The sequence below is a fragment of the Calidris pugnax genome, unplaced genomic scaffold (assembly GCF_001431845.1).
Source record: "Calidris pugnax isolate Ruff unplaced genomic scaffold, ASM143184v1 scaffold141, whole genome shotgun sequence".
NCBI lineage: Eukaryota > Metazoa > Chordata > Aves > Charadriiformes > Scolopacidae > Calidris > Calidris pugnax.
Window position 1 is genome coordinate 2,489,484 of NW_015090902.1, and position 23,910 is coordinate 2,513,393.

Below are 23,910 nucleotides of genomic sequence, written 5' to 3' on the forward strand. Positions count from 1 at the left end.
GGACACCTCCCACCAGCCCAGGTTGCTCCAAGCCCCATCCAGCCTGGCCTTGAACCCCTCCAGGGATGGGGCAGCCACAGCTTCTCTGGGCAACCTCTTCCAGTGTCTCACCACCCTCACAGTATCCCTGCAAGTCACTGACCACTAGCTTGACTTTAAACAATTGGCCTCTGCAGTCTGAGCCTGGTGGTCCAGACAGTTTTCACTCATGCAATAGTCTACCCATCCAGTTATATGCCCTCCATTTGACCACAAGGATATAGCGGGGAACTGTGCATTCGCCGGGGAGCCCAGCCTCCAGTGTGGTAAATCTGCACCGGGGAAGGGAATTGCGGCAAAAAAAAAAAAAAAAAAAAAAAAAAAGGTGGGCAAAGAGCTCTATTTGGAGGTTTTTTTGAAGCCGGGCAGGGCTGCTGAGGCGGGCGGGCTCTTGAGGCGGGCTGGGCGGGCCCGGCGCCCCCGGCGGCGGGTCTAAACGAGGCGTAACCGCCCCAAGGTCACTGGCCGAGGAGCCCAGCTCCCGGTGTGGTAAATTGCACCGGGGAAGGGAAACGCGGCAAAAAAAGGGTAGGTAATGAGCTCTTTTTGAGGTTTTTTTTGAAGCCGGGCAGAGCGGCTGATGTGTGCCGGGAGCCGGTAGCTGGCGGGCGGGGTGCTGAGGCGGGGCCGGCACCGTCGGCGGCAGACTTAAACGAGGCGTAAACGCCGTAATGGTCACTGGCCCAGGAGCCCAGCCCCCGGTGTGGTCAGTCTGCACCGGGGAAGGGAATGGCGGCCAAAAAAGGGTGGGCAAGGAGTTAGGGGTTTATTTGAGCTGCGCCATTGCCTCAGTGGGTTGTTGGAGTTCATGTGGAATGCGGATTCGATGAGGGATTGTAGACATTCCCTACTTTATTTCATTTTATCCGGCTGGAACATGTGCCGTGAGGTAGCCCTTTCCATTCACCTTGTCTTCAAGCAGGAAATGTTTCCCTGTTGTTTCTCTAAGAGCCTTGGTCTTTTCCATGAAAGCACCTTTTGTTACAGCTTTGTTTCCAGATGGTATTCTTCTTTCTTGACATTGTAAACTGATTTCATGGCATCCATACAAGATAATAGAGCAGAGTTAAATTAAACTACAGGGTTTATATACTAAAAAATCACAATAACCTTGTTCTCGGTGGTGTTTCCCTAGCTTTGCTGATGCTGGCAAATTACTTTTTTCTGCAGTTGTGCTGCTTAATGTTTTCAGAAGCATTAGGAAGCTGGTGTCCAGTAATTCATACACTGTCTAACTGTAGAAATGCTATTTCTGCTAGAAAAATTCCTCCTGAATTACAGAGCCTCCAGGAAGATTTAGACACCATTGACTCTTGTATCTGTCCTTTTGTTTCTCTGGCTGCTATTTAGTTTCAGAATGAACTCTGAGCAGAAATCAAAGGTGCAGTCAGTGGCATTTTTAGAAATTTTAGATAGTATGATTGGCAAGACATCTGCTTTATCTGTTTGTTTGCTTGTTCTTTGGTTGTTTTTTTTCTTTCTTTCAATAAATTGTGTGGTTTTGATGTGTGAAAATATGGTAATATGCAAACTGAAAAAGATAGGAAACAACACCCCCAAAACAGAAAACAGCCCCCAAAGAAAAGTTCTAAGGAAAATTCCGAAAAGATGAGGTACTTATTAAAAGTTAGTCCTGTTTTTCTGTATGGTAAATAAGAGCAGCCAAGGACTTTTCTATTCTTAGAAGCTAACCAAGAGGTTTACTATGAGTTTCTGCAAAAAAATTTTACAGGTGGCTTACAGAAATTGACAGGGAGAATCAATGGTTTACCTTAGTTGTGTTATTCTGGTTTTTGTCCTGAGAATTAAAAAGGTTTTTGTTGTCTCAGTCTCAACTACCATAATAGTGTCACTCAAAACATTTCCCTTTATCTTGAGGTTGACATACTGAGCGGTACAAGTCTGAAACATTTTGAAAGTTAATTTCATTCTCTGCAGTAACTCCACTAATAGCTGATTTATGATATGTGACTACTTCTAAATGAACTTTGTATAATTAGGTTCTCAATTCTCAGTAATTTTGAGAATCCCTAGTTGATTACAGTTGCATGAGTCTAGTTTTTTATGAAACTAACATTAGGAATACAAATTGGATTAGTGATATTACAATGGTAAACTTTTTGTCACAATGAAAGTAGCTGTGAGGGGAAGAACGTGTAATATGCTATCATTAAAAAGACACTGAACTATTGGAGGGAAAATAAAAAATAAGAAGGCAAACCAGTAAAAGAGATAGTATGTCACGTCCAAAAGGATCAAGTAATAATCAGACTCCAGATTTAAGAAATATTAATGAAGAAATATTTTGGTGAATATAATCAAGAAGGTATTCTTAGAGTAGATCAAGGGAGAAAGGAAGAAGAGTTTGTTTCACTACAGAGTAAGATAAACTAAATACAAAGATTCACAGCTGATATTTTAGAAATATCTAGCAAAAAGCAATTGATGTTTTTGGTGTTAACCATACTTTCTAAGGTAGCAAGTAATTCTCTGATGTAATTTCTCAGCCTCTGAGGTTTAGAAAAATATGTTTTTATAAGTTTAAGGAAGAGAAAAAGATGTCCTGATCCAATAATTTGTCCATGTTTACAAAAAACATTAGATAAAAATAAAGAGAAAGGAAAAATTCCCAACAACTCTGCTTATTGATATTGCATTACATGATAAAGTGAGAATATTTTCCCAAATCTAATTTTTAAAGTGACGTGGCAGATTCCCGCCTGAGCAATTTTATTCATTTTCAGAATAATCTGAATTGGTGCAATACTTACATTGAGATAAATTTGAATGAAACTCATTGTGACTGGTCAAATAAGAAGTCAAATAAGAAGTCAGAGAAGTGTTTCAGGAAAAGCGGATAGGATATACCATATAATTTCTTACACAGTAATACAGGAGTGACTAGATCAATCCCAATGGAGATACGGACACAGCTACAAATGTTCTTTCTTATATATATGTGTGTGTATAAGTATATATATTTACACATATATTTATGTTTATATATTCTTGATCTAATATGTGTCAGTAGGTATGGAGGGACCAGTAAAAAAATGAAAATGTGCCAGGTTGAAACTGGATCTGTGCAATGAGGTGCCTGGAAGACAGGAATAAGAAGAGAAAAATGAGATGAACAGTACAACAAAAACATAACTAAGCTACCCAGAATGGTATTGTAAGATCAAAGAATGAAAAAGAGGGCTTCAGTCTGACCACTAGCAACATGAACAAATTTGACATCTGAGGAAGATATGTAACAATTTACTAAAAATTAAAAACAGACCTCAGGAGCGATCATAAAAAGATGAAGTATTTAATAATTGCACATAGACTTCTGGGAATAAATGGATTAACTTTCCTAATTATTAAAAAAAAGTATGTGAAATCTGTGACAGTCATTAATTTGCCCTTTAAGAATTCAGCCTTTTCTCTTTTTGCTTCAAAATTAGGGCTTTACTATTAATTTGTTGTAGAATGTTATTTTAAGGGATCATTATCAGCGTTAAAATAAAAATATATTCTCAAGTGAAGGATTATCTTATCACTGGAACAGCTTAGGATACTTAATTGAAAAGAGTCTTTACAACATACCAGAAAATGGATCTTTTATCTCAGGGGAAAAGTGAGTATGAGATTACAGACTGTTAAGTCATTTTTGAATTTCTTAATCTAGTTATCCTCTCTTAAGGCCAAGTTTTTGCATGAGGTGGCAGAGTTTGGGGTTTGATTTTAAGTTTGTTCAAGCATGTACCATCAGTTAATAACTGAATGTTTCTGCCAGGTTAGCAAATATTTTGTCCATCATTATTTCTGTCTTATTCAAAATTTAAAATTTTGTTGACTAATAGATTAGATTGGAGTGGATGGAGGAGGAATAGGTCTTTGTAATTTAACAAACTAGTATAACAGTATAAGTAAGAATTGTAAAAGGCTACGAGGTTACTCACAATGTTTACAAAGAGGAAACAGACCAATCTCAAGCCACAGGAAGTACGAGACTATCTCATTGAGTCCAGTATTGTGGGGGCAAATAACTACAGGACAATCTCACTAAACACTGGTCAAAAGCCAGAATGTTCAAAGTAGTGCTACAGTTGCTGTGAGTGCTTAAAAAAAATTGCAAAAATTTCTGCATTTCTATTTTGTACATACTATTCACTTGAAGTGAGAAATCTGACTTTTTAATATACATAAAATAGACACTATTTTCCTAAATCACAATAATTTCTGAAATTTTAACAAAATATATCCCATTCTACTTAGAGAGTCATCCAAATTAATTTGAAGTGTCCTTTGAAAACTCTGGAGAGAGAAGCAAAAATCATCATAGATGCATGGTCTAATGAGTATTTAATTTACATGAAGTTGATCAATAGCAAGAGAAGAAATTGAAAAAGGGAGAGAAACTGATTAGGGCACTTATATGCGATGCAGTACATTAGGATTCAAGTAACGACAGAAAAAGAACCAAACAACTTTCTGACAAATTTCTACTTTATAAAACACAGGAAAGAAAAACGGTTGTTGTCTTCTACCTATTCAAAGTAAAGCTAAAACCTAAAATATTAAAGAAGATTAGCGAGTAGAGGTGAATATTTTGATGATTAAAGAGCTGGCTGCCAGCTGGAACTAGTTTACATCAATGAGTTATCTGATGAATGTGTAATGCTACACCATTGTAACGCTTAGCAATGTTTTTGGTCTTTATGAATCTAGCAGTTTAGCAGCTTGACAGTTGGCATTGACATACTAAAATTTATTTTTAAACTTGAGATTTATATACTATGGCTTCTTTTTAGGTTTTTATCAGTAAGACATTTTAAAATGGTAATTTTAAAGTCTTATTGCAAAAAGTCATTTAATTAACTCCTCATATTAACCATTTCTAAAATATCCAAAGCATATATCTATGAAAGTAGTCATTCATGATTATTACATAGATGTGTTTTCTGTACTGAAGACTTTTATTAAACGAGGTACAATTATCTACTTTTTCACAAATGAACTGCAGCAGAATACCATTTAATAAAGAATTGAATAAATCATAGCATCATAGGGTATCTCAAGTTGGAAGGGACCCATAAGCTTTGAGTCCAGCACCCTTCTCCTTGCAGGACTACCCAAAACTAAACCATTTAACTAAAAGAGTCATCCAGATGCTCCTTGAACTGAGACAGGCTTGGTGCTGTGACCACTTCTCTGGGGAGCACGTTCCAGTGACCAGCCACCCTTTCAGTGAAGAATCTTTTCCTGATGTTCAGCTTAATTCAGCTTAATGTGCAGCTTAATTCCATTTCCTTGTGTCCTTCTCCAAGTTAAATGTACCAAGTGACCTCAGCCACTCCTCATAAGTTTTGCCTTTGAGACATTTCACCATCCTGGTCACCCTCCTCTGCACACACTCCAATAGTTTGGTGTCCTTATATTGAGGCACCCAAAACTGCATACGGTGCTTGAGGTGGGGCCACACCAGTGCAGCATGGAATGGGACAATCACCTCCCTTGACCAGCTAGCTATACTGTGCTTGATGCACCCCAAGGCATGGTTGGCCCTTTTGGCTGCCAGGGCATACTGTTGACTCATATTCAACTTGCCATCCGCCGAAGCGCCCAGATCTCTCTCCACAGGGCTGCTCTCCAACCTCAATAAATAAATAACTGATATTTTTGGTGAAGCATGCTAAATAATGTATGCCCATGGTTCATTTAGAACTCTCTAAAGCTGTAATTTTCTTTAATTGATAAGACTTACAAAATGTGACTTGACAATATGTGATTTGATGGCGATTTAAGAAATGTCACTCAAGTATTTAATTGTGTCTATTCTACTGCTAGTGATGAAGAGGTATGGAAATGACTATGAGTGACAATGAGAAAAAAAATGTTACTAAGAATTTTGTACTTTAAATCACAGCTATGTTTTTATCAGTTATGTTGCAATATTAATGTAGTAAAATGATTTTTCAAGTTAGGACCTTTCAGTATAAACTACACTTGAATAGCCAATTCTGATCGTTTAAATTGAGATTCTAAATTTAATTTGAAAGGTTAGATGGGTTTAAAATGTTGGGTTGGATTTTTTTTTTCTTATTATGTAATAAACTTTTTTTCACTTGCATAAACATTTTATTAGTTTTTGTATAAAAAAGGCATATAGAATACAGAACATTGCACTCTGGAAGACATTTGTGTGGGAAGGAGAGGAAAGTCCAGTAAAAATGATTGAATGTTCAGAAAATAGCTAAACCAATTTAAATAAGGAAGTTTTCTATGATACTGTTTCTGTTGCCCCATCCTTGGTTATTGGCTTAGCAGGGCTTGCATCTCACTTGTAGCAAGATTTCATTTATGCAGCAAAACAAGGCTTACCAAACTTGTCGGATTCTTATTTTTAGTGAAATAACTCTTTCTAGTTTCAAGAAATACGTAAGATTTTTCATTGAAAGCCGTGGTCCTTCAGTAATTCTTTTGATTTTTACATACGTTAACTTGATGGATATGTTTACCTGTTTTATCTAAACTATACATCTATACTGTGTCTATGCTTTTTGTAAAGTGGTGCCAGGCATATGTGTTTGCATGTGTACTTTATATAATATGCATATTCTCTAAATTCAGAACACTTAATTCCTGACTACTGAGAGATCCAAATGTTTGTAGCTTTATTTTTCAAGTAGTCATTTATGCTGATACAAACAGCACTTTGTGCAGTTGCTTACAACTTGAAAATAATCATGAGTGTTTGGAATTAATTACTTTCACATTTTAAAATGCAATTTGTTAATCACTCAGAGCTTGAATTCCTGAAGCCTGAGGCACTGTTATCAAATTACCCCATGATTCCCAAGCACTGTTCTAGCTCTTGCAAAAGCATGACATGGAGAAGGCCATGGCCAAGAAGGACATTCAGTCCAAGGAAGCCAACTAGCTCTTGGGCCAGCTGGTGAATTACAGGGTATGTCTGGACAGTTCATGTCTCCTGTCCTCTGAGCGGTGTGGCCACATCCCGCCTGCCTGCGCTCACTCCTAGGCAATTTATTACATTTTAGCATTCAGCAGGCTGGTTGCCTTAGCCTGGCTGCCACCTGTGATGAAATCAATCCCTGAACCACAGTCTCATGGAACATGGGAAATATGATCGTTCTGTGCAGCTGCTCTTTTGATGTGGTCTTACTGTAACACATCCACATCTGTCAGAGAGAGAATACTGACTCTCTGGTCTGAGTTAGTTTCTATGGTCTTACCTGACTAACGTTCCCTTTCCATTTCTGAGCTAACTTGGTTGCTTGCAAACTTCTTAGAAATGCTGTTCTGAATAGATTAAAAAGCTATGTATCCCTCTGGCCAGATAGCTGTAGTAGCCTGAGTTCTTTTGTCTTTCACTGGTAATTTACAGCGTATAAATTTAGATTTCTGCATATGATTGCTAGAAATAGTCAACTACATAAGCCTTCCTTATCAGCAGTAAAAGTCAGAGCTTTAGAGCTCAAAGCTCATTCAAGGGCTCTGCGGCAGAAACACTGAGAAGCATTGTGGTTACCACTAGCACATTACTTAATGTCAGTATAAACGCTGTGGGAGATGGTGTTACCGAGAATGTTGTCCTAACAAAATTTAACAGCAAGTGCCTGGTACCAAAGACTTCTGGCTGATTTAGGATTTTGCCCCTCTTTGGGGTTACCCCAGTTGGGAAAAGCCGGCTTGCTGCCTTTCAAGAATACAGGTAGAATGTGTATGTGTTATCAACTGGAACTCCTGCTCTTATATTTTGAATTAAAAAAAAAAAATCCCACACTGCTATGACAAAATATGAACAACTAGAAAGCCTGAAAAAAAAGAGGGGGTGGAAATCATCAGGTTTTGTGTTTTAATGGTTCATTCAAGCTTTGATACTGATGATGACTGCAGTGGAAATCAATAACTCAGCATTTGTTTCTATACTGAAATATTGGCGCAAGATGTATCAAGTTAATTTGTTTTTCTTTGTTGGGTTAGATGATGATCTGAAATGAAGAGCTTGAAAACTATAGTTAAAAAAAAGGAAAAATGGTCATTCTAGATATTGAGTAACAAACCTTGATTCTCCTTTTTGATTTATTATAGTTTTGCAATAATTTTTAATTATTGTAATCTTTGCATGTGTTATGCACCAGGATTTTCAACTCTGATTCTCAGTTTTATCTATGAGTTCTTTAATTTTCACTTCCTTTCCTCATCCCTCAGAGGCACAATGACCCTTTCAATATACACTATATAAAAAGCCAGGAATTGAGGGAGGAATCACAGAAATGGCCTGATTTCACCAATAAAAAGAAATCTTTTAAGAGTGTAGTTCTATTCCACTCCCATATCTCCTTCATTTGAAAAAGAACAACACAAATATATCAGAGTCCAGAAAGTAAGATGAAATTTATCGAAAACACCTGCCCTTCTCTGAGAAATTTGTGTGCAAGAAATCATGAAACTTGATAAGGCTCTGGTAGCCAAGATTATGTCATATTTCTTTATGTCAAAATTTTACTTTGCATATAGAAAATATGACTACCTGTTTGAATCTTTTCAGCAGCTTTCTCTCCTCTTTTCAGCCAAATTAATGATCCTCACAATACATAAATATTGAAGAAATTATCTTGTGTCTGCTTTTTTCCCAATTCTTCCTTTTATTTCAGTTCCTTATTAGCTATTTATCCTCTTTTAATAGTCTCCTTTTTTTAATGTCCAGCCACACTATTCCTCTTCCTTTGATTCAAATGAATCCCTTTTCCTTCAAATCTTCCTTTAAAACTCACTTTCACTGACAGGCTTTCAACTGTGATTGAGAAGAGCAGCTTTACTCCTACCCCTCTCTTTTGTCTTAATTAGCGATTCAGTTATTATCCTAATTAGACTGTAAGTTCCTTGTGTCATGCACCTTGCCAAGCTATTTGTTTTTAAATCTCCGCATGCACTTATAGTATGCAAATAAAACCTAGTGATAATAGCAGTAAGTAAAGATGATAAAATGGAGAAAAAATGAAATGCTTCTCTTCTGATCATTCACCTATGCAGAAATATTTTTAATTACTATTGCTGTAACTTTCATAGCCATGTTACAGCACACGAAAAGCCACTTGATGAATTTTTAATTTTTTATGCCAATGAATTGTATGGGTGACAAATTTTGTTGTTGGGCTTTTTATTAATTATATGTTTTAATATCCAATACTACTACTAATAATCAACACATCTTTAAAGCTTGCAATGAAATCTTATGGGTCAAGGAAGAGTAAAATAAGTTCTGCTAAATCCTTTGGCAACATGTTAAACAACATTCCAAGCTTAGCAGGAAATTCCTATGTCCTGTTTTTTTTTGAAATTTTATGGAATCATGGAATGATTAGAGTTAGAAGGGACCTTAAAGATCACCCAGTTCCAGCCCCCCTGCCCTGGGCAGGGACACCTCCCACCAGAGCAGGTTGCTCAAAGCCCCATCCAGCCTGGCCTTGAACCCCTCCAGGGATGGGGCAGCCACAGCTTCTCTGGGCAACCTGTTCCACCACCCTTACAGGAAAGAATTTCTGGTATCTAATCTAAATCTCCCCTCTTCCAATTTAAAACTGTTACCCCTTGTCCTGTCAATTTGGTTAATAACCATTAAAAAATATATGTTATTAACCGGTCATGTGTGAACCTTGGAAGGTCCATCTGGCAAGAAAACCTTCTGAATTTATTTACAACGTCTAAGCATCCTGATTCAGAAAGAAAAACTTGAGAATGGCTAGTATGATTTTATTAACAGTTCTTCGTTTAGGACAGCATTTAAATCTAAAATTTCTTTTTACATTTTTTTAAAGTTAAAAAGAATGAGAGAGATCTTAGAAAATAAATGTTCAGTATTTTAAAATTTATATCACAGAGTGGCTAACTGTATTTCTGTGATTCTCTGCCTGCTGCTTTCTTAGACTTCGTGTGGACACTTTCCTAGAATCAAAAAGCAGGTTCTCCAAACCAGCTCATGCTGTGTCTTTGCTGGTCCCTGTTTGTCCTGGCACTAAACTGTCACCAACAAGAAAGGAAGTCAAAAAACCCAAGCTTAAATACCAGAAAATGTTCAATTTTGTTCAACTGGATAGTATTTTGTTTCTCTGTGTATATATATTTGTGGGTACTCTAGGCACAGAAGGGAGGAGCTGGGTTTGCTATGGGAGACACAAGGATGATACTTCGCTTATTTAAAGTGCAGCTCCACTAGTAATTAATATTCTGTTCATCAGCTGAAGGAGCTTGTGGAGGGACACTACGTGGGACAAGCGGAACTATTTCAAGTCCTCACTTCCCTTCTGAATATGAAAATAATGCTGATTGCACCTGGACCATATTGGCTGAACCAGGAGATACCATTGCTTTGGTCTTTACTGACTTCCAGTTAGAGGAAGGATATGACTTCTTAGAGATCAGTGGAACAGAAGCGCCATCAATATGGTAAGTCAGAGATCTTGTAAAGATCTCAGTTTCTGTTTTTCTTTGTTGGTGAGTATTTAAGATGTTTACATTTTTTTTTTACCTGTTAGATGACCATTTTGTTATCAATTTTACTTTGGTCCCTTTCACCCTCCAGAATTGAAAAAAATGTAGTAGTTTGCTTCAACTTCTCTTCCAAACCTTGATGCTTCCTCTTCTTTTCCTCCCTCTTTGAGAGTTATATTTCTAAAGTGTCTTAGCAGTGAGCATTCATTGATGTTACATATTTGAACTTGGTATGAGAACATTTTCTGGTGTTGCATCTTGAATGGCTTATCATGATATTGTCCTCCAACAAAGAAAGCAGTGAGCAAAAATCAGCCTCACAGTAAAACAGAAATATGTAGAGAGCAAATAGATGCCGTCTTATTCTAAACAGGCTTTAATTCAGTCTTACTACATGTACTCACATATGTATGTACTATTATCTTATGTTGGCTGATGTTAAAACTGTTTGCTTAGCTATATTGGGGATTAGTAATTACAATACTAAATTTACACTCTCTGTACTACATAAAAGATGATAGTTCTGCCTATGGGAATGGATTAAGTTGAAAATTGCAGAACACTTTCTATTAGGATTTCTCTCTGTGATACATGTGCATGATTTTTAATTTTTTTCATCTCTGAGAATGTCTTGTGCTTGACATGCACACCATTGTTATAAAATGTAGCCTAGAAAAAAATACATATCTGCTGCTCATAGATGATTGATGGTTTTTATCTTCAGAATGCCTTTCTGGAGATCTGAAGCAATCTCGCTATTATTTTAATGTCATGACAGAGTAGGCAGTGTGATATGTTAATAATTGTGAAGTTCTAGGTAGCACCTGATCTGTTGAAAAACTCTATCAAATTAAAATGTATGGCAACCACACGTGGCAAATATGTAAAAATTCTGTGTTGAAGATACTTCTGGACCTGTATCACAAGATTACTCCCTCGCATTTCCACACGACCAAAAGTCGTTTAAAGGCAGTCAGTGAAACAGCTTTGTGTCAAATTAAAGTGCTCATGAGCGACTGAGTGGCGTGCCATATATGAGTACCCCGTTTGCCTCTCCCGTGCCCAGACATGCACGACAGTCATCAATGGCAATGTTTTCTTATTAGGAATTCTAAGCACCAGAAGCTGAAATCTTGAAGGGGAAGAGCTTAATGGAGTCTTACTGCAGAACATAAAAATCTGTTTATTTAATTTTCTGTATGAAGCTCTAGTAGGCACATAAAAACATATTTGCAACTTTGTTGCAAGAAATTAATCTGTTACTAAACTTGAACATGCAACTATAGGAATAACTTTACATTTATTGACAGTCTCATATACATATCTGTTCCCCAGAATATTTCTGATAATAGATGATGTACAAGTATACGAGCAGAAAGCAATGGAAACATATTCTGCATTGAGCTCATATGGTATTGATCAGTGTTATGTTGGAAATCAGAGATATCATAAGAATCTTATTCCTCTTAGAATTCAGCCTAAACTTTTTTCTCATTTTCCCCGATACTTGTTTTTTCAGTTGAAGGATTTATTTACAGTGCTAAAAGCTAAGGATTTTTTTATATGTTCCTAGGATCATTGATAAAAGTTTGGAGAAGCTATGGGGAGTTGCATAAAAGATATTTAAAGTATTATTGAATAATATGGAATGAAGCTACACATTCAGCTATATTTAAGCCAGAATGGTTACCATAGCGACCTTAGAGCCATGCTAAATGTAGTGCATGCTGTAATCTGCTAAAATCAGCTGTGTGTTTAAATGTGAAGCTGTTCCGTACTTAAAAATAATGGTCTAGAGGTGTACCATCTTAAAATGTGATTTATTTTTTTTTAATTGGTCTGGCAATTTTATTGTATCTGGCATCACGTCAACACCTTTATGCAGTAGTTCTCTGTTAAAAGACACATATCCCATTAGCACAGTCTGGTAATTAATATTGTTTTTTCACTTGGACAATATTTGCTGTAAAATAAGCCAAATATTTTCATAGTGAAGAGCATAGAAAGACAGATATATACGAGCACTGCAAAAGCTAGAAAGAGTGTGAGAATAAAGAAAATAATTTCGGACTGATGATTCTTTAGTGATTTTAGAGTATGGTGCAATAGGACTGGAATACTCGCTCCAGACAAATCAACAATGTTAGAAGCAGTTCCAGCATGATTACAGTATAAACTGGATGGACATTTTTTTAAGTAAAGCAATGTAAATGCTGGAACAATTAGAATCTAAATGCTGAGGAAAAATAATCTGATATATCTATAAAATTTGTATATAAGAGATATTGTATTAGAGTAATTATATTGATTATATTATTTGCCTTATCATTCTTATATAATTGGAATAATATTTATATTATGTTACTTACATGCATCATGTTTCTAAACATTCTTTAAGAGGTTCAGTTAATTTGTTATATAGCTGATTTTATATAGTTTGGTTTCCAACACATTGAAAAGGAAGGAGATTTGTTTACCTGTTCTTATTCTTAAAAGATGATTTGAAAATCATTCATACAGTACATCCTGATGGAATTAGTTTAGAAAATATCCAAGTGACATTACCTCACTGTTTATTTTATATCCATGATACAATGAGAGTGTCCAAAGCTATTCAATGGGGGTTTTTTTGTTCCTAATTAAAGAGCAGTTATATAGCTCTGTATCTTGAATGGATGTGCATATACAGAAGACCACATTTTTAATCTTGCTTGGAATCAATATAAGTGTCAACAGGCTTAAAAAGAAGAACATCAGTGTTTGCAAAATGAATGTGAAGCAGGTAGAACAGGCTTTTTAATCTGTGGAGGAAGTAAAAGTATTATTAAGCTGTAGATGAAAGAAACCTTTTTGAATTTGAATCACTTGCTTAATTTGCAATTACATAAAGGAGTTTTAGATTTAAAACATGTTTATCTTGAGTTGGTAAGCTCTTGCTCGCAATGCCAAGAGTCGGCTTTCTGTTACGCTTCTGGAAGGATAACAGAAAGACTACCTCTTTGCTATGTCTGAAGTCCATTGCACATCCTCTAAATAGCTAGATTTTTGAGTCTGAAGGGCTCCTCTGTTGTTAATTATTAGAAGTAAAAAACCAAAAATTAAAAACATTTAAAATTAAAATTTAATTTAAAAAAAATAATTTAAAAACAATTTAAAAACGTTTTTGAAGTAAAGTCAGGAATATATCACTTGGGCAAAGCATCCTTTTGAAAATCTCTCAATGAGTCTTCCCCAGGATTCCTCCTTGAGATTGAGGTGATTTTTATTGGGATTTTTTTTTTTTTTTCGTTTGGACTGAGTATTTTATTATTTGCAGGTTACATAAAGCTGAGCATTACACATTGGCATAGATAGGCCTGACTCAGGCTTTTTCATTTAAACGTACCTTTGCCATAATTTTTGCAAGATTAAAAGCTTATTTGACAAAAAAAGATATCTTAGACTATTACAGTAAACATGAAAAGTGATTATAATGCTAATAATACTTCTGCAATTATTATTTTTTAACTTGGAATCTTAATATTTAACATATTTTGTTCTAAAATGTATGTGTCCCCTTTTACCTTACAATGCTAATGTTATCTGACTCTGCTTCCATTTAAACCTAAAATTATTATCCTTCAAAGTTTTGTCAGTATTTGCCAATACAGGAGAATGAACTACACTTCATACTTTTTAGTCCAAATTAATTTCCTAATACTATTTAAAAATACTTTTAAAATTATTCTGACTTCCTTATAAATCACCTCAATATCCTAGTGAAAGGCCATAAAAATGTATGTGGGTATGAGGGTGATTTGGAAGCAGCAATAATGAATTACTATAATCTTGGCATAAGTACCTAGAGTCATCTGAAACTCACTTCTTATTTCAGTGTTAATGAATAATTCTAATAACTGCTAGGTCATAATACTAATTTGTGTTTCTTAGATAAATACACCAGTTCAAGCACTTAAATATAATTCAAAACAGTAGTCTTTTCATCTGCATGTTTCCTGTCCTGTTTATGAAGATCTGTCTTAATCTTACCACCCTCATTGTGAGAGTTATATACCGAAGTAATGCATGAGATTATGGAGTGGTCTAAATCACCTTTCTGATAGACATCTATGGCAGTAGATCCATACGTATGAGCTGAATATTTAGCTCAGAATTACATAATTATACAGCTAAAGAGCACCATCTGTTGGTTTACTGTGAAAAGATGTATTGCTTGTGGAAGCACCTTTGATAAAGTTGTTACACACCAAAAAGGGCTCATGACATACCCTTGGCAACGTAACGTTCTGTTTTCTTTTCCTTCTCTGTCAGACAAGTAAGGGTGTGTTGTGGCCACTTAATGAGAAGAAAGCAGTTAGATTGGAGCTTTTCCATTTAAGAACACTATTAAAAATTTTAGGAATTTATTTGTAAGTAGTTACTTAGTTTAGCCTCCTTAGAGATATGCTGACATCCTTTTTTGGGGAACTCTGCAAAGCTGTACTTTGCTTTTGAGATGCGTGTTTTGGTAAAGGGTTCTCTTGCTGTCTATTAGGTTTTGGAAGCTCTTACCTTTCCCTAGGTTTTAATTAGATTTCGCCTTTTACCTGTTTTAGTGAGGAAACTGGGTCCAATAAGTATAAGCTCCTGTACTTCATAACCTGTCCATCTGACCTGCAGTGAACCACATTTTTTTAAATTTTTTTTTTTAGGAAAAGATGTTGCGTAGTTACCTTCAAATTCTTTCTATTGACTTCTATGTTGCGAAGTTCCCAGTTATTATGTAAAAATCCCAGTCTGTCACTTTTGAAAATCAGCATTAATGCTGTTTAGCACTTGAACAGTGATTATCAAATATATATAGCAACACCAAAACTTTTAAAATTGACTTACCATGGAACATGATACAGTTCCAAGAGACATTGAAAGGACAAAGATAACTGTAAGGTGAGCGAGAAAGGTAGAATGTGTGTCTATATGACAGGCTTTGCAAGACTGAAAAATACAGTGATCATGACAGAATATTAGATGTTTTAAATTAAAAATATGCTTATTTACTTAATTAGAATAAAAGTTTTATTCATTAAATAAGTTTTTGGTAATTGATTTCTTCCATGCCACATTTGTTCAGACCCTTGCTACAGCATGCATCATTTGGCATTTGCATTTGCAAACTGAATGAACAATAGAAGAATCTCTAAAATAAGTAATACAGCAAATCCTATGTCTCTGTCAAAGACATTGTTTCCTCAGCTTGTGAGTCCTCTCAGTTGCTGCCTTTGCTGCTGATGCTTGTTTCTCCCTGTTTCTCCTAGCCATTTTCTTTTGGGAATACCCGTGCTCTCACTGCTCCCTGCCCTTTACTTCCCACCAGTGTTTCCAGTTTCTGCATTCTCCCTCAGCATTTCTAATAATTTCCTCTTAAAATCTGGTTAAACTTATCCCAAACAATCTTCTTATCCTTTTCCCTTGGTTCCTGGTAGATGAAGGTTTGAAAAATGTATCTCCAGCCCAAAAAACCGGTCAACCATGTGGTATAGTCATAGTCAAAATGGTGTATAAAAAGTTTGCAAAGACCGTGTTGCATTTGAGTGCCTATGGAGTTATGTAATCTTGGAGTGAACGTGTTGCTGGTCTCAGAGTTGTTTAAAAATAGTCTCAGAAAGGATTACCACACTCACAGATTAGGGAATTTGGAAAGAAAATCGGCACAGTGTTTTGCATAGGATGTGGTTATGTATACTAAACATGTCACACAGACAAGTGATATATTCTAGTTCTTAAAGGATTGCTTTCCAGAGTCTTTTAACATTCCCTGAGTGGGAAATAGCATGTTTTACTTGACTATCTATATCCAGTTCTTTGGCATAGCAGTTGCTATACCCAAACATATGCAGATAAACAGCTTCTTCACTCTTACAGTTTTCCCATAATAAGGATTAATAAGCTGATCTCATCAGTGATGTATCTTGTACTTTGCTATATTTATCAAAATCATCATGTTCCAAAATGGGTTTTCTGCAGCCATTCAAATGCCTGCTTGAAAAAAATGAGTTGCCCACAGTTGTAAGTAAATTGTTAGCAGACTTGAACAAATAAAATGAGCGCTGCTTAGTACCTTTGGAGTCCATAGAAATTAAAAACCAACATAGCTGGGACAGGTGGTGAACAGGTGAAGAGTCCTACCCCCTAACATTTCTGTAGGAGAAATCTCATTGCTCCAGATATGAAAGCAAAGCTGAAAAGAAATTGTTATTTTAGCAGATGAGCTCTGCTGGTCTTGATGAGGCACCTTCAGATTCTAATTGCTAAAATGACCACAATGAAAAAAAGGGCACAACGTAGTGGTTTAAAAATAAGCTGAATTTGCATGTGATCTCTGAGTTGCTGGCACTGCATTGGAGGGAATAAGGGCTTTGGGTTGGGGAGTTGGGAGGCAAGAATGAATTTAACACGAGAAGAATTTTATTTGGGAAGGTTGGGGGATTGTATGAGAGGTTTTAAAGAGTAGATAAGGTTTTGAAAAGAGCTTTAGGGTGGGTTGGAGGGGCTGGGAAATTTAAACTTCAGAGCAGCAATGGGAGAACATGGCGCTCTAGGTCAGCAGGGCCTTTGCCGAGCGCTATCCCACAGGAGCCTGGAGGTGTGGTGCAGCCAGCCCTCCCGCTGGCACCGAGGGGACAAGGACACCCCAACCCCAGGGGAATACCACCCTCGCTGCTGCTATTGCTTTCATCCAGCAGGCATATCCTCTCTCCTTTCCTCTTCCCCCCAAACAGGGCTGGTTTGGTACATTTTCCTTTGCTGTGTAGGACAGCAGTGGAGCCTGGCTTGCCCTCTTCTTTCCTGGTAAATAGAGGAGTGTCCTGTGGTCTTTGCTCAGGTACCGGCCCATATAATGATGGCAAGAGCTGAAATATGTATGTAATTCTTCAGAGAGCTTCAGGGAGAAATGTAACAAAACACTTTCCCATTCTTGCTTTTTGACCACTGCTTCCCTTTGGATTATATATTAATCTTGTGTTCAGAGATGGAGGTGATGGAAATAATCTAATTTTTTTAAAAGAAGTTGGTAGAGTCCTGATGCAAAGGCAAATCTATTGAAGGCTGAGTTAATAAGTATTTTTATTTTATGGTATTACCTCATATAGAAATCTTGCAGAAGTTCCTAGGTTTGTATTTAAAGAAAGTGTATCTGAAATGCATTGCTTATCTTTTGCAGTACCTTCACACTAAGTAATATGTCTATTGTTATGCATAAAAGTGTGTGGAAGTTTTTGCAAAGATTTTGACCCTAAAACAAATAAATGTAAAATAATAAATAATAAATGGTAAATAATATATAAATAATAATAAATAAATATATAAATAATAAATAAATAAATAATAAATGGTAAATGTACTTCATGCTAGTAGTAGTGACTAAACTAATCCATTCTCTTGTCTGTGTTAGCTGTAAAGACTCAGAGACCGCTTAGCTGTTAACACCAGCATGTGAACGGTGTATGAAGTGAGAAGTACAGAAGCAGTAAATTGATGCTTAATTCACACAACACTATTGCTTTCTTTGCACCTATTAATTTACAGCCTACTGCGCTGAAGAGGTATAAAGGCTTAATTCATACCACATCACAAACTGACAGGAACGTGAGAGTGAGAGAACTCACTTAAGGAAGCACTGTGACCTACAGTATAATTTTCCACCACATTTAAAATAACATACAAAGCACTAGATTTTTAAAATTAAGTATGTGGACAAGGTTTAAATACATTAGGAGAGAGCTTGGGTTGCTCAAAATGCCATTAGCTTTATTGTCTTTCTAAATGGACTGTCTAACCCTGGGCATTTGTTGTGTTCCTAAAATTTCCATCTACTGGGTCTTTTGCATTGTTTTAGAATATCTACACTGTTAGACTTTTTTTCTCACAAAATCCTTGACATTAGATTCAGGAAAATATATTCTAATGATGAAACAGCTCATACCAGGGTATTCAAGCAATGTTAGAAGCATTTCTTAGAGATATTTATGAATCAGTAGGTTTCTTGCTTATACACAGTACTTGTCCATTACAGTCATCCTCAAGTGAAGCTTCCTAATAAGACAAAACCTACAGATATCTTGACTTTTGGAACTTTAGATTAAAATTACCTCCTTCCCTCCCCACTTTAGCCATACAGACCTACCAGTGATTCTAGATTTGTCTGAAATAATCACAGTTCTGAAAAAATGCATCTACTCCCTGATTTTTCCACACCAAAAAAAAAATAATCTGGAATTCAAACTGTATATATAATGTATAAATCTGTGGAGGTCTGTGCTACTGTGTGAGGAAAAAAATAGATTAATGAAGAAAATCTTGCTGAGAATGTGTGTGTGCATACAAATATGAAGAGAAGCTATGAAGTTGAAGAAGTAATAGGATTCAGTTCATCTGGGCAAATTGCAGACAAATTTTCAGACATCATTATTAGGAATATTAGATCAGTCTGGAAAACAGAAAGACATTTACTCCCTGGAGCTTAAGCCAAGTTGTAGTTTTGTCACTGGTACCTAGTTTAGGAATAGTATCAAAAAGAAAACCAATCATGGTGGATCAAAGCTACATTGGCATGAGTAGTGGCCTCTTTTCCCATTAGGATCAGTGCGGTTGAAGGATGGTACTTTACCAAACTGGTCTTTTCTAATGTACTGTGGTTTTCTATATTAAATTTAAAATATATTCAAATTATAATACTACCTATTTCCATTTTCTTAAAGATATAGTAGGATTTTTTTAATACATTTTGATTTTTTTAAACACGTTTTCAAATACCCAAGTATATGAAAAAGTGTTTGGTAGGAATTAGCATAGTTGAATGTATTCATACTTTCCAGCAAGTAAAACAGCAAATAAAATTATTTCAGCAATAAATCATAATTTTTTAAAAGAAGGATAGAATTTTAAGATCTAAGAATCAAGTATGATTATACATCTGTTTTATTTTTTTCCTGTATGTATTGAAAGCTACTAAAACATGGCACATAACCACTGAATCTTTTGTTAGTAGTTTGTTTGTTTGTCTTTCCAACAAAATACACGGAAGTGGACATATTCCCCCAGAAAACTCTTCCTGAATCTCCACTGCAAATTTTTTTGGCCAACTAACCATTAGGTTTTTGCATGGTTCTTCTACTAACACCAGTGCTGTAACATACATTAGCACAGAGTAAACCAGTCAATGAACTGTTCTTACAGATAATAAATACCTTGGCCCCTGATACCTCTGTTTAGTTAGCACACAGAATGCATTGATTACTTCTTTGACTCTAAAAGAATGTGAAATTGAATTTAAATAACATGTTTATTGATGGCTACTCTTTTTTCTAATGTCTGCACAGTAGGCTAGCAATTGGACTTAATGAGTTTTCTGGAAGAGGTCTGCACTTAGAAAATCCTGTGCTGTTTTATATCCCTGATGTTTTCAAGAAATAGTTACAGCACAGAAAGTTTAGACATGATGCGTAGCAGTGACTGAGATATTGTTTCTGGTTTTCCCATCTCCCAGTTAGTCAAGGGAGAGGACGACCAGCAGGGAAGGGAATTTGCTGTGGAAAAAAGAAAACACAATAATTTTGCTGGTTAGACAGTTTAGCCAAGTTTGCACCACAGTGATGAGTATGAATTTCAAATGTAAACCATGTAAAATAAAATTAAAAACAGAAGAACTAACGATTAGTTTTTATATATTGGATACTTTGTAGCTGATGAGTATATTAACTGAAAAACTATTCAGTGTGCTAATAGATTGTCAAGTAATTGCATCCCACTTTTAGTGAAGCAGATAGAAGGGGAAAAAAAGAGATGCAAGTTTTCCAGGCCAGAAAGCAAGAACTTATGTTAGGACAACTGTTATTTCTTTAGAATGATGTGAACCAAGTATTAAAAACTATTGATTAGAAACAATACAGTAAAATATGTGGTGAAGATCTGATTAATACAATGGAATTCTGTAACTTCAAATTTTTACAAAATCCTATGTAGTGATATGTGATCACCTGTGTTTGGAGGAGACCAAGCATATGGTTTTATTTTGTATTCAGAGCTTTTGGAAATTATAGATAAGGTATCGGTATAAAAGCTCAATTCCAGATATTATTCTATATCAAAACAAAATCCACACTTTTCTTATAATGTATTCATTTTTGCACACTTAATTCGAAATTAGACTAGCAGGACCAAATTCCCCCCCAAAATATAGGAAGTAGCATGTAGATGAATTTAAGTTAAACTTCAAATGAAATTTATAAGCTGCATATTAGTTACCTTGTCACAACAATCTACAGTTGTCGTCTTTTTTATCTGACCAAAGTGAGGGCAGTTTAGTTTACAATACATACTGCAACAGAAGTAGGATACATTCTAGCAGAATATATATATGCAGATTTACTGGTGTGTCATTTGTCATATTTCTGTGTACATAAAAATATCATTAATATTACAGAGCTGAGCACTCAAGAATAAAGAATGCCAGCTTTACTTTGACCCACTTGTACATAAAAGTTGACATAGCTTTTTAATTATGCCATCAAATGCGCTTATTTCTCAGTGTACTCTGAGACTGAATTACTGTTGTGCATTTAAAGAGACACCAGTCAGCAGACTTATATATGAGAAGTTGTGTGTATTATCCAGGATATTAAAGGAAAAGAGAGAATGTCTCATGATTAAAACAGACTGCCCCTTTAAAAAAGGGGTCTTACATATTCTTTGTTCACAGGGTTGCTATGTCATGGTAACAAGTATCTTCAGAAAAGATTTGCACAAATTCTTGCTAATATTGTGGTCCTCATTTCTTGTATAGCTGGGTTCAGCTCCTGTACGTCGTCTTCCAACTGCAACTATAGCTTATGGGAGCTTGAACTGAGCAAACAGAATATCAGGTACTCAAGACTGACTTTTTTTTTATTTTTTCCTTGGGGCTGAGTGTTGTATCAAATTATCATTCTTTTGGTGCTGTTTCTAATATTCAGACTTTAGCACTTATTGGGGAAAAAACCAATAAAATATTTAACATATCAGTGCCAAAGAGTATGTTCCACGTCAGGAAAATAAATATTTTAAATTCTTATATCTTTATTTCCTCTGCTGTAAGAAAAAATAGTAGTAGTATTCTAACAGTAAATCTTCCAACATCATGCAAACATAAACAAAAAGATGATTTGAGTTTCAGCAGCCCTGTAAGAAGGTTCAGAAGTATTTAAAGATAGAGAAAATCTTTCACTTTTTCTTTATTCATTATTTATGGACCCTTTCTAATTAGTTTCAGTCTTGTTTAACCAGATGAATTAATCTTTTTTTTTTTTTTTTGAAGTGAATTAATTTGAATAATTTGTATGTAGAAACCTACCACTTTGCAACTTGAATATTCTTCTACTGGCTGTATCGTAGGAATTGCTCAAGACTCTTACTCCCGTAAATCATGTGATGTTAGCAATTTCCAGATGAGGCTGAGTGATGCATCTCAAGTTTCACCGACTTGAAACAATGCTTGGATATACCACTTAAAATCATAAACATCCCTATCTGTTCATCTTCACTCTCTGGGGAAAAAATAGTTATTGAAAAGTGAATACCTTGAAAAAATAGTAACTTTTGATAGAGCAAAATATAAAGTTTCACTTTAGTAAATAAAATAAAATATATAACTGACAGATTTTTTCCTGTGGGAGTTTCTCAAAATTTTTAGAATTAAATATTTTTAGAAAAAAGGTGAAAGCATTAAAAATCACCATTAGCATTTTCTGTTTCTGAGGTCAAAACTGTAGTTTAACATTTATGGCAAGCCTATATCTTAGAACTATTTAAAGAATGCTAAAATGTCCTTTTGACATTAGCTCCTCAGAGATGGTAGGACAAGTGCTACCTACTACTGTGATGTCATTTGCAATATTCCTATTTATTGCTCTCTTATTCAGCTGTAATACTATCTTTGTTTGAGGTAAAAGAGAACTAATTTTCTTTTCAGCACTTTTACTTTTCACTTAAGTCTCTTCTAACTAACTGCACTTTCTGAAATTAGCAGCATACTTTAACACTTAAAGAAGGCTTTATAAAAATATAATGGAATGAAAAAGGACTTCTGTAGACCATCTGCAGCCCGTGTATGAAGAGTACAGAAGAGACTGACTTCCAAATAGGGGCTTTGTGGATTCTAAGATTCATATGCAGTGAATTTCATTTCAATCCAATTTTGTATTTATATCTCGAATTAGCTTATTGATAGACTGGCACATTGAAAACTGAGGCCACAAATTCAACTGGTATGAAAAATGCTTGTCCTCATAACCTCAGAAGGCTTAGCAGAGAGAGAGGACACTTGAGCCGTTCATGTGAGTCCCTGTGACATGGTTCTTGGTACAGTATCACAACGAACAGACCTTTGTTAAGCGCATTAAAGAGGTGTATATAAATAAGGGTTCGACCAAAGCTAGAATACTGGAGCCAGACTCTTCACAGGCTTAAAAGGATGTTAGAAAAGTAGATAGGTAATTAAAAAATAATGAAAAGATGATTCAAGAATGGTTGCTTCTCTCACCAGAAAGCAGATTCAGGGGTAAAGGTTTAGAGCATATAAATACGTACACACAGAGAAAATACATACACACAGAGACAATACTGGTTCATACCTAGCAAAACTAACAAAGGAGGGTATGATTAAGACAAAGAACCAGAATCTGTTATGTCAGTTGAAAGAAGAAATGACTTCATTAAGTGTTTTAGCAAATTTCAAAGTTAACATAGAATTCTCCATCTCCTCATTTCTTCCAATTGAGATTGGATGTCTGTCTTTCATTTGTGCTGTAATTAGGTATAAATTATTATGTACAGCCCAGGGGTAACAACAGGATTTCTAGTTTTAGGATATGGAACCTAGATCTAAAGACTGACTATATAAGAAGACTTCTTTCTACAAGTTCTTTTTCTATCTTCATTGTGGAAAGAAACTTCGAAGTAGCAAATCATGTATTTAGCACTGAAGGTGTGGGGTTCCAGAATTTGGCACTATTTACGGGGAAAGTTTCTAAAGCAGGTTTCAATTCTTCTGCGGAGGGCAACTATCAAGAGAAATCTTGGTTTCTTAGAAACTGATGTACAGGTTTTCACAATAAATATTTAGAATTCACTCACTGCCCCCTGGGTAGCAATATGGTAATAGAAAACATGGGTAGTGTGTTTGCTTCAGCTGCTGTGTTTGAAAGCAATCCACTGCAATCCCATTGGGCTAGATGAAGCTCTTAAAAATGTTAATTTTTCTGTGTACAGTAAGTAGCAGTAAAGCCCTGCAAATCTATGTAGACTTGAGAGCTGCATTAATAAGTTCTGTTTATATTTAGGATTTATCCA

At 35.6% G+C, this 23,910-nt stretch overlaps 1 protein-coding gene across 2 annotated transcripts in view; it reads left to right on the top strand.

Moving 5' to 3' along the window:
* The window catches only part of CSMD1 (CUB and Sushi multiple domains 1), a 1,104,383-nt gene that overhangs the window by 557,185 nt on the left and 523,288 nt on the right, over window positions 1-23,910 (top strand). For both annotated transcript variants that reach the window (XM_014948981.1, XM_014948982.1), the window contains exon 5: window positions 10,293-10,500. In XM_014948981.1, the coding sequence (XP_014804467.1) occupies window positions 10,293-10,500 (208 nt within the window). The remainder of the gene's footprint in view (window positions 1-10,292; window positions 10,501-23,910) is intronic.